A 12,172-nucleotide genomic window follows, 5' to 3' on the forward strand; every position below is an offset into this window, starting at 1 on the left:
ACAAGTCTGAAATGAGGGTGGAAATTGGAGTTAATGGCTGCTGGTGTCAGAAAGGCACTGATGGCTCTCTAAAGTGGTGGTATAAACCTAGGTCAAACAAACTATATTCTTTTTAACTTCCTAGAGGGATTAGAGGGATTTCTATCATAAAGATCACTGGTTCCCCAATATGATCTAGTATCACCCTCTCAGCTTTTTGAACATAACTCTCTTGCACAGACCATCAAAGCGGGAGTGGGTGGGCAGGTCAATGCTCACAGATATGTGGGACATTATTCTTTAAGATTCCAGATTAATCCTTTTCTACATTTATGCATGTACAAGCACAGAAGACCCCAAGTTGTCAGGATGAATCATCATGTTTTAGCAATTTTTCCTAGCAATTTGCCTTCGAGTTTCATCAGGCAGAACTTCCATGTCTTTCATTGAATCCACTCTGCCATGGGATATTATGGGGCAGTATTTTTGTTGCGTGAAGCAGTTTGTGCTTATTAGATACAGAACTGCGTTTCAGTTTGAATGTAATCTTTGCCTTAGACCAGATTAAGGCTAATGGGGCCAGAGAAGGATGCTTCCCTCCCCACACATGCTGAATGCTCACTTTGCATTATAGTTTTTCAGCCTGGATTCCAGTGCTGAGTTCAGCGCTCATTTCCTGAGGACTTTCCAGCATTGTTCGAGTTTGAAATAACACTGAAGACAAGGACAAAACTGCTGGGTACAGCACATGGGTAGTATGCATTGGGGAAAACCAGAGCGGAAGAGTTTTGTTTCTGAGAACCCAGCTAAAACTTTGCATTCATTTCCAAGTATTTTTCTGTAATCATGAGGACTGCAAATAATGCTTTCAAAGGAGGGGAGCAGTTGCTCCACTGTGCTCCAAGATGCACCTGCTTCTCATAAGATGTCCACACATGGCAAAGCAGGAAAGAATAAGCCAAGCCAAGCCGAAGTCCATACCAGGCTTCATGCCTTTATGAAGGCTCCCTTTATTCATTGCTTGAAATGTGAGTGTGCCAGTATGGAGATTATTAAGAGTTGATATTTCTGTATGTTCATTTCTTCAGGTGTTAACAGTGTGGCACATAGTTGTGCTTCTTTGACTGACGATATATAATTTGTTACATTTAAATGAGTATTTGTGTGTTTCTACATATATCTGTTAAAACTTTTTTTCTGTGCATTCATGTTTTCCCCTCTCCATCCCAGTGGCAATGGACTAGAATATGAGCACATTACTGGAGACTGAATAAGGACATGTATCAGTGTTTGTGGTTGTATGAAATACATCCTACAGCGGCACAACTTTGCATGGTGTTGATTCACAGGGTTAGTTCTGTATTTAACTACCTACTTCAGAAACTGCTACACGACTCTACTGGCACAGCAGCAAGAGCTGCGGGGTCGTGGTGGCAAGACACTGGCACTGTCTACCCATAGAACTGCACCATCAAGGATTGCTAGCTTGAAAGCATCCATGCTCCTTCAAAACCTCTGTGTTGAAAATGTAAAGAGGAAAGATTAAGCATGTAGTCTGGTATTTCCCTCAATACGTAAACATTTTTAGGGAGATTTTGATCTGGGGGCTCTTCCATGCAAGCGATGCTCTCCCCATGTGCATTCTGAAGTGCTGAATGTCTGCATCCTTGGTTACCATGCCAAAAACAGTGCTTTAAAAGTATGGCTTCTTCTTGTTGTTTTCCTCTCATGCTATCAGCAGGGATTTGCACTTACCTGCTATCCTTACAGACTGCTTTTCTTTTATAGTGTTTTTTAAAATTGTATGCAAGTCACAGAGCTGCATAAAGCAAGTCATGCAAAAATCCCAAAACAAAACACAGTCCACCCAACAGGTTAAAAGCGCACTTGTCTGTCACCTGATCACCTTTTGCATCCATTGGAGTGGAGTGAGGGGAAGGGCTGGGTACAAAGATGAATCAGCTTGGGCTGCTCCCTGCTCAGGCAAATAAATCCCATTACTTGCCACAAGCAGAAGCTGCCATTTTACATGCCAGTGCTCAACCTGAATTTAGAAGGTTTGCAGTGCCATGGAGAGCTGCATCTTCTGCTTTGGGCCATGTGACTATTTTGCCACATCATAATTCTTAGCATTTGTATAGTGATTTAGACTGTTCAAAGCACTTCAAAAATAAAATAACCCTGTAAGGTAGGCCAGTATTATTAACCCCCGATTGCAGAGTGGGGGCTGCTGAGGCTGAGAAAGATTGGTTCCTCAGGAGTTAATGGTAGAGGAAGGATTTGGACCAGGCTCTTCCTTATTCATAGCTCTCTTTTTTGCCGCTGTACTACACTATGAAGAAGGCCACCAGGTTCACTGATCCTGAGCATGGATTTGATATCCCTTTCCAGACATTTTCTAAAGTTTTTCTGGGAACATTTCCTGCTCTTCAAAACAAAGCAGGTTATATTGGGCAAAAACAACAGTAACATGTATACAGTTTCCCAGATTTCAGCATATTAACCTGTAGGTCAGCTGTTTATGGCTGTTTAAATTGGTTTCAGGCCAGGCCAGGCCTGCATTGAAATCATAAAGTAGAGCAACCTGTTGCATGCCTCTGCCTCTTCCGACATGCAAGCAGGCAAGCTTGTGCATGTCTAGAGGTGCCCATGCATGCACTTACACAACTAGGGATGGTGGGCACATCTGCATGCCAAGTTTTCATATACACAGAAGAGACAGAAAACAGATACACGTTTTACACAATAAAGTGTACAATATGTCCATGAATGCAAGAAATAATACACCTGTGTGCACCCACAATATGCAAGTATTTGCCTGCAGCCAAATGTGTGTACACAGAACCCACTCCCATCTGCAGAGCAGAGGCACTTTTCAGTGTGTGCTCATGCACTCACAGAGCGCCGCCCCCTCATGCCTCCCCCTCCTCCCTGCCCTTCCCCGCACTCCCTCCCTCCCTCCTCCAACCATTCTTCTTCAAAAGGGAAGGCTCACCACAGACCTCCCCCACTCCACTTTTTGCTCCAGTGGGGGCTGAGAAGGTGCTTCAGCAGCAGCATACACAACCCCCAGGCTCCTCGCCACCATGACCCCCCTGGGGGATGATGTCTGAGTCCCTCTGGACAGCGCTCTCCAATTTCTCTATGCCCGATTTCCTTGAGAGCAGCATGTTTCGTCGTACAAAAAGGTACTGAGAAAGGAAGCTTTCAGCCTGCATCCCTCCATCTTCTTTCCTTCTCCATCCCTCCATAGCCCCTCCCCATCACCCTTCTCTCCTCTGCTTCCATTTCTCCATCCATCCTTACTTCTTCATCATCCCTTCATTCCCTGCCCTTCTCCTCCTCTCACCTCTTCATCCCTCCTCTGCCTCCTGTATATCTCGCACTACATCCCCCCCCCCGCTGCTTTTTTGCAATAGGTATAAGGAGCAAGAACTTACATATTTGTGCCTGCAGGGATGGCAGGGTGTGATCACCTCCCCACTTCCCTCCCCTCCCTGTCGCCCTGCATTGTGGCCAGACAGCTACAAATCCCCAAGGAGATATCTCCTGGGGAGGGGGGGGGTTCGCAGTGGCTGGCAGGGTTGTGGCGCAGTTGGGGGAGGGGAAGAAAGGTTCACAAAGACTAGGATGCCATGGCAACTGCCAGGGACATGAGTGTATATGAACTGGCAACAGTGCCTATGGATAAATAGTCTGTCTGTCAATCCCTCTGTCTAGCTGGCTCTCTGATTGATGCTCTAGGGGTGCCCCCTTCTTCTGGGTCACTCAGTCTTTGATAAGCTTATGGCTGCTGGACGGGACAGATGGATTGACTTTGAGGGTGTGTGGGAGAGCAAACGGCTGGATGAAGATTGGGGACTGTTGGATGCAGTGAGCAAATGGAGACTGATGGGGAAGGGGGCTGAGCCTTAGTGGATGGAAAGAAGATGCGGAGGGTGGGAGAACTGCATATCCATGTGGACTCCAGAAGGAGGGGATATGGGTGCATATTTGCCGGAGGAAAGTTAGGTGGGAAGGGGATTAACAGGAATAAATTGAAGGGTCCACATAAGAGGCTGATGGCTGGGTCCTGGCATTCTGTTGTTCTTCCTGGCGGTGCTCACAGTTGTGAATTTTTCAAGTGCCTACGTGCTTCATGCCCAGAGCTGGCAATTTGAAGTGTGTTCTAGCCCTGGAGGTGTTTGCTTAAAAAGTGCTCTAGGATGATATTAAAAATCTTCTGGTTTACCCATCCATCACAGCCTTTGGTAACTAAATGTATATCAACAATACCCATCCATTGTTAAAACTGCCCACACTATTGCCCTCCATTTCCATAGTGCCCCAATATACATCACAGTCTTCTTTGTATTCACCTCCACAATTTGCTCTGGTTGCAGGGCTATGCTTTTACATCTGCATATCACAGGGAGGCTAAAGGGCATGTCCAGAGTCAGCCAGGAGGGGTTGTGGCAGAGCCAGCAGTTAAACTTTTTCTCCAAGACTGGCTCAGTTTGAGTTACCTGTGCATCTCCCAACAGTGCGTATGTATAATCTAGGTCTGTTCATTTGAATATTGGCAATTGGAAGTATGAGTTTGTGAGGGCTGAGCTGGAGAGATGGACATATAGGGAAATTGCAGAAGTGTGCATGCCTGATGGAGAGGGTGAGTGTGTGTTTAAATGTAGATGTGGAAAGTAGAGTGTATGTTGTCACCGAATGTCACTGTGTAGTAGAACAATGGGGCAGGAACTTCGAACGAGCAGCTAAGTGGCTCACTACAATTCCTTGCACAAAATTACAACACTGGAAGATACCTTGACATATGCAAGCTTGCAGGGTACTCTCTCTCAATGCAGAATCCCTGGGAGACTTGGGCAATATTCCCTGCAAAAGAAGGGAATCTGTTGAGCTGCAAATGAGGGAGACAGAGGCACGTCCTCTGCCCTATTGCTCCACCTATAGGAAAGATGAGTTCTCAAACTATCAGGAATAAGCTTACTGTAGAATATCTCATACTTGTGGATTAAATAAAACAGTTATTTGTTTCTCACATTTTATCCTGTCCTTTGTCTTAGAAGCGCTGGGGAGGATATATGAGGAGAATCCTATTTTATCTTGAAACAGCCCTGTGATGTAGGTTAGGATGAGAGAGACAGAGAAAAAGACTGACAAGGTTATCCAGGTAGTTTCTTCGCTGAGCAGGGACCCTTGACGTTCTTTAGGGTTTGGACTTTGCAAAACATTTCCAGAAAACAGACCCCACTGCTTTCCAAATCCTTAACATGGCTTTCTGAAGTGGTTTGGAAAAGATCTGCTGCCTTGTGTAGAGAAAAGAGGAACAACTGAGACTAGCCTAGACATGGCAAGAGCAGCCATATTAGTTGATCATAGGTCTGCCTCGTTCATGTGGAGTTTTACTTTACCATGAAAAGGGATGCTTGGGTAAGAGGAGCTGAGCCTGCCTATGCTTCATTGTCCTAGGCCCTTTTCTCCCAGCTCAGCGCCCATGCTGCAAGTGAGCCAGGCTATGGAGAAATGGGCCTCAAGTGATGGGTTGCAGGGAGGCAAGGAATTGGGTAGATTTAGCTCTCCTTGCTTGTGTGCCCTTTTTAATGCCAAAAGCAGATCCCGGTTTTTTTTATACTTTGTTCACACAAGAAGAAAGAAACATGGCTGTTCCTGTTGTATCTAGCATGGCCCTGGATCAGGATTATTATTTATTTATTTATTCAATTTACATACCACCCTTTGTCCAGAGATGCAGGATGGTTTACAACATAGCAAGTACCAAAAAATATTTCAGTACTTAACATAATATCGATACCATACAAAAATTAAAGCAATTATAATAAGAAGAAATACATAATAAAATACAAAATCCCACAACATACCTTATTATTTACTTAACTGTAGACATAATACATATATAATAGCAACAACCTAAGAAATAAGGGAGGGGGAAGTCAGGAGCAGGCTATATAAAATATGAAAAGAATGTACAATTACATAATCTATATTCCCTGTACAAAAGTAGGGCTTAATTTCTCCCTCCACCCTCACAGAAAATGACAGACCCTCCCGGTCTCTCACCCTGGGAGATCTCCACCTCTCTGCCTCTCACACAAGGTCCTCCTCCCTCTGTCTGCCACTTTCATGTGGGTGAAGTCCTTACCCCAGAAGAGAAGACGTCTTGCCTGCTTTCGTAGGCACATCACTGGGCAACCCGTTGCCTGCAGCGTTACCAGCTTCTCTCTTTCCCCCTCCTGCAACACACCCTCCTTGAGGTTAGAATCCACATTGCTTGCTTCTGTGCAGCAACTGCTAATCAACATTGTCCCATGCACCAGATCAACAGCAAATTAGTGTCAAAGGGTAAAAAAACAGCTTTGGAGGGTAGCTTCAGCCACAAAGAGCAGGGGGTAAGATGATTAAAGCTCACCACCCTTTTTTCTTTGCTTGATAACCCAGTTGCCAGGACCTCTGGTATTGCTGCTGCCAAGATGTTGCTTTGTCACTGCCCACAGTGCCCCTGGCTTTATCTCTCCCCGTCCTGGAAACACACCCTCAGCTGGATGGGGGTCCAACTTTTAAAATTAGACTTTTATGTTCTTTCCACTCCCATGTCATATTTCTGGGAGGTAGGTTAAGGCTTTTACCTCAGTTTCATTGTTTATCACACCAATACTTGTTAGAAACCTTATTTCAGGGATGGGGAACCTTCGGCTCTCCAGATATTTGCTAGACCACAACTCCCATCACCCCATACCATTTAGCTATATGGTGAGGCTGATGGGAGCTGGAGTCCAGCAGCATCTGGAGGGCTGCCGGTTCCCCATTCTTGCCTTATATATAATTAGTGATATGGAATTTTTTTGTTTGTTTTAAACTGTCAGGCCAATAAATGTTCACTTCTAAAATGTTCTTATGAAGTTCATGAGATAGACTTGGACTTGGATCCCAGAGACCTGAGATCAAGCACCATCTCTGTTGTAAGACTACTGTACCTAGTTTGGCTTTTGGCAACTCAGGTGCAAATGCTAAGCATTGGTTGTAACACATAAACTCACAGTTTCAGTTCTGGATATGCAAGAAAAAGATTTCCTAAAAGAAGAAGGAGCCTGCTGTGTTACACATCTGTCTTAGGTGCTCAGCTGTTTCATTTATTTACATGTGCCCTGCATTTGAGGATGACATCTTCCTTACAAGACGGCTTACAAAATTCAAAAGCAAGAAAAACTTCACAGAAGCAGTAAAAGCAATAAAATAACACAACACAATCACATTTACAAACGCAGTTTAAAGAGCCTCCCTAAAAATCATGCCAGCATATCATAGCCCTCCTAAAGAAAAGTGGCGGGAGGTTTGCCTGTTTTCCTTGGAAGAGAGTTCATATTTCTGAGTCCTGGTTCAGAAAAGGCCGTGTCTCTAATACCTGCCAAACAATTCTGATTAGCAGGAGACCAGCAAGCAGGACTTGGCAATGAAAATCTCAAAACCTGGATCAGTTCGTATGGGCAGACATGATCCTTTACGATTAGGATTGTAAAAGCAGCTCCAGGCTGGCTGTATCAGGGCTGAGAATGTCCAGAGACTGAGAACCCACTTCTTTCCTGGGTTCTGCAGAAAAAGAGGGTTCAGAGTTCATTAACTCATTCAGGTATTACTTTCTACCTGGCATTAGAGATGTGGGAAGGAAAAAATAGAAAAATGCAAGGGGAATAGTATACAGTTTCATAAAGAAATTATTGTTATTATTGTATTTTGATATCTAGTATTTTTATTGCCATCTTTGCGGAAAGTGGAAGAGCAGTAGAAGGACTTTACTCTTGCTACTGGGCCCAGGTGCTATTGGTATGGTGTTGGTGCCTCTTCTACACTTCTGTATGTGACTTTGTCTTATCTGTAACTGTAAGAAAATTAATCTTTCATTAACATTGTCATATGTAGAAAGATTGGAGTAGAATGCCTTTCAGGGCGCCTAATTGGAGGACGTAATGAAGGTTATTTCCCTCTTAATACCAGCCTGTTGCATTCACAATGATGGACGCTAAAGTGTGCATTTATTTCCACTTTTCAATTTCCATTTGAAGTGAAATAGAGTTTCTCATTAGTGCTAGCAGTTGTGAGCCTCCAACTGAGGAATGGTATTGATTCTGGATGAATTAATGCAAAAGACAGTGATGTGATTTTGTTTGATTGAGCCTTGCTCAGTTGCCACTGAGCAGGTGTGATCTGGGCAGGGAGCGATGGTCAGCTAACTCCTATGCCCTGGCTGCACAGGTTGCCCTTGGAAGTCCTAGCCAAAGCTTTGAGGCCTAGGCTAGAGACCTATTCCCCTTTTGCGCAGCCTCGCTTGCGGCTTCTTGGTTCACATACACAGTTTGTTACCTGATTGTAACATACATATATGAATGAGCCATCACACATCAAACACCTAAGATGAACTTTTCATATCGCCTTAAAACACAGTGCTCCTGTTTCAGTGGAATCAGTTGTGAGTCATGCAGTGACAGAACTCTAACAATGATTCGTGTATGTGTGTGCCATACTGTAAATAAAGCCTTGCAGTTGTACACCTCACCATGTGGTTCAGCTTGCCCTAGTCTATATTATACAAAGAGGAGAGAGGGCTATGTGTATAGTATTTATTTGTTTATTATTTGTAATTTTTGATGCCTCATACAAAAAAATTCTAGGTATCGTGCAGAAGAATAAAACAGTGGTACAATAAAAATCCATGATAAGGTTAAAAATCCACTTGGCATAAAAACAATCCAAAAAGCAAACAAAAGACCAGCACCCAAAAATGCAGTACAAACCAAAAAGCTAAAATCACCATCAAATACAGGAGCTAAAAACTACCAGTCGTACCACCAAGATTAAAAAACCAAAATCTTAAAAGGCCTAAGAGAACAGAAGTGTCGAAAGTCTGGCAGTGAAAGGGCAACAATGTAGGTGCCAGGTGACTTTTACGGAGAGATTCCATAGCTGGGGGCCACCACAGAAAAGGTATTTTCTCTTGTGGTCACCCTCAAATTTCAGATTGAGGAGACACATGGAGAAGGGCCTCTGTTGGTGACCTTCAGGTAAGGCTAGGTACAAATAGGAGAAAATGTTCCGTTAGATACTGAGGTATATTTCTCAGACAATCAGAAGTGATGTGAAGGTGCATACTTTTGAATACTCCCCCCTGTAAATAACAACAACCCTTCATTATATAGTAAGGTAGCACGCTAAATCCTCCAATGTGCTATTTTTGTACAGGAACATGTTTTGTTTGTTTTATACAGAGGAGCATTACAAAATGCATTCTTTCACTTACAGTCTGATACTCCCTTCACAGGGTAAGAGGCATTCAGTTATTTCCCATGTTATAAAGGTAGCATCAGAAACTGGCTCGCAGACCTATCCATATTAGTTGCTCCTTCCCATGCTAACATTGCTGCACCCAGAAACTGTTCCTAGCAGTGGTGCAGGAGGAAGCAGTTGTGTAAATTCCTCTGATATAACCTGTAGCTTCTGGTGTTGCATCTGAGATATGGAAAGGAGCCATACTGCTACTGTAACACTGAAGGGGCCCACAGTCCAGAATTCCACCATCTCAGCCTAATGGTTTATTTTGCATGACTAATAGAATGGTTCCATATAATTGCAGCTACCACAGTTGTGGATATAAAGTGCTGTTGACCAACACTCAGAATGCTAGCCTACGCTGCTGGTACCTTGTGATTCTTGTCTCAATTAGAATTTTTTTTAAGTCTTTTATTTTGAGGTAAGTATACATACGTTAATAATCTGGATTAAACAAAGTCGAGGTACAATCAAGAATAAAAAGAACACTTATAGATCACATCGCTCAAGACTTGTGTATGTAACCCAGCCATAGAGAGTTATGAGTAGCTGGAGGATGTTTCCCTGACCCCTGACTATTGATATAACTAAAGAAGGGAAACCATATTTCATCAAGAAGAGTCTCAATGGGATTTGACAAATCTTCTGCCAAAATGATGCTAGTGTCAGAGGCATCCATTGAGCGGTACCGATGACATCACTGTTCTGCACATCATGAGTCTCCCTTGACCCTGCCTACCCCACATTGTTATGAATGCCCCCCACTATACATTTATTTTCCCCTAAAGTTTTCTTTGCTTTTTTCCCTTGAAAGATTGTGTCCAATGCTCATCTTACAATTAGAATAAACAAACAGCTCTTCTTCGTGGCCTTTGTGCTGCCCCACAATTAGGTCCTCTGCTGACAAAGGGTACTTCTCTAGAACCTTCTAAAATGATATTCCACGATGTCCTTGCCATGATACAGGAATATGGACTACTGCTAGTAGAAGCACTAAAGCGTCTCCCCCTACTGTGAAAGACATTTTGTCTGGCAAGGCCTTTGTACCAAAGCAGGACACAAGACAATCTCTCTCTCTCTCCTTTTTTTTTATGGGTCCTGAAGATGATGTGATCTAATAGAGGGCAGTGTTTCCATCCTGTGGTCTTCAGCTACACAGTCATTCTTTGGCTCCACCATTGTCAAGCAGTTTGAAACACCACAAAATGATTGTGAACCAAACCCAGACAGCAAGACATTTTGGTAGCTGAAGAAGAAAATCCAAATGGTGCTGCTATCCCCAGTGGTAATAAAAATATGCCACACTGCATTTATATCAGGCTGAGGGGAGTTGGATGCGGCAGATTTCCAGCTGAGCTGGGCTCCGCCAGCGCAACTCCCTCAGCCAGGGCTCAGCCAGCCCAGCTCAGCCAAGACTGACATAAGTGACGCTGGCGTAAGCCAGTGTAATTCCTGAAAAAGGGGTGTTTTAGGGGTGTGTCAGAGAAGGGTTGAGGTGAGGGGACATAGGCCACAGCCAACTCATGTTTGGAGCACTCCTGCAGGTCCCAATCCAGGCAAAAGTAATGCTGGGAAAGTCAGTCTAAGAAAATTGTAATGGAAGTCAATGGAGAGGGCTTATTCCCTGGTAGGGGTATTTGGGAAAGCAAGCTTTTACTTTCTGGTCTCTGTGTGCAGCTCCCAACTGAGCCGGCATTCAGCTAACCCAGAAGCTCCTGAATGGCAGTTGGATGTGATGGAACTTTATGTCGGCTTCCCTTGCTCCAGCACAACTTACGCCGGCTTCCCCTGAGGTGGATTGCTCTGTAAATAATGTACAATATCCTGCCCGTTAATGGACCAGCAGAATTTGGTGTCTGAGGCAGCTGCCGCTCCCTGCCAAATAATAGGCTTCGCCTTGCAATGTCATAACACCTGAATCTTCCTTGCCACCCTTCATAAAAAGCTTGCCCTTTAATGGAATATGCTGTCATTAAGGCAGCTGCCTCATCCTGTCTAATGGTAGGGCCAGCTCTGTAATGTCATACCACTTCAGTTCTCCCTCCATAAGGTTATCTCCAGCCTAAGGTCAAATATACTGTGAGAACCTCAAAAAAGAAAAGAAAAAAGAGTCCAATATAGTTCACAAATGGGTCGGTGGGTTTGAAAGCCTACATCAGCCTTCACCAGCCTAGTGGCCTCCAGGTCTTTTCAATTTTTTTATTTTATTTTATTTTATTACATTTTTAAACCGCCCTATAGCGATAAGCTCCCAGGGTGGTGTACAGCATAATAAAACAGGTTAAAATACAGGTGGATGTAAATACAATACACAATAAAACATAATTTAAAAAATTAAATTTAAATTTTAAAATTTTAGCTCTCATCAGCTCCAGCCAGCTACAAAATGAGAGACAGACTACTCTGGCCTATGGGGCATGATCTGTGGGGAAGCCCCCCCCCCCCCAAGCAGCCCTCCTGAAGTGAACAGGAGCTGTGACTTGTATACTGCTTTCTGCAGGAATTGGCTGTGCAATCAAATTCCCCTTGGGGAATTCAATCGCACAGGTAAACCAGCTGTGTCTCTGACTGCCCACACCTGATGTCACACCTGATGTCAAATGTGGAGTAGGTGGGTGTGGATTGGGAAAAATGGCCCCGTAGGCTATATTGGAACCCATGGTGGGGCAAATTTGGTTTGTGGACCAGAGGCTCCCCGCCCCTGCCTTAAAAAGAACCCAAAAATTTGTCTCATCAGGTGATCTCTGAGCAACACAGTGAGGGTCAGGATAGTGGGGTGCAAAGTGGGATGAAAGACCATAGAAAAGAGTGGATGTGCATGGGTGTTTTAGCAGTGCCATAACACTGGTGTGTTCTA

General features: G+C 44.0%; 1 protein-coding gene across 4 annotated transcripts in view; it reads left to right on the top strand.

Moving 5' to 3' along the window:
* The window catches only part of MAST1 (microtubule associated serine/threonine kinase 1), a 136,869-nt gene that overhangs the window by 38,173 nt on the left and 86,524 nt on the right, over positions 1 to 12,172 (top strand). The window contains exon 1 of one of the 4 annotated variants that reach the window (XM_061613771.1): positions 3,082 to 3,167. The exons of the other annotated variants lie outside the window; for them this stretch is intronic. Within the exon in view, the coding sequence (XP_061469755.1) occupies positions 3,082 to 3,167 (86 nt within the window). Of the gene's footprint in view, positions 1 to 3,081; positions 3,168 to 12,172 lie in introns of those variants that run through there. 4 annotated transcript variants of the gene reach the window in all.

Source organism: Rhineura floridana, chromosome 3 (genome assembly GCF_030035675.1).
Source record: "Rhineura floridana isolate rRhiFlo1 chromosome 3, rRhiFlo1.hap2, whole genome shotgun sequence".
NCBI classification, from domain to species: Eukaryota; Metazoa; Chordata; class Lepidosauria; order Squamata; family Rhineuridae; genus Rhineura; species Rhineura floridana.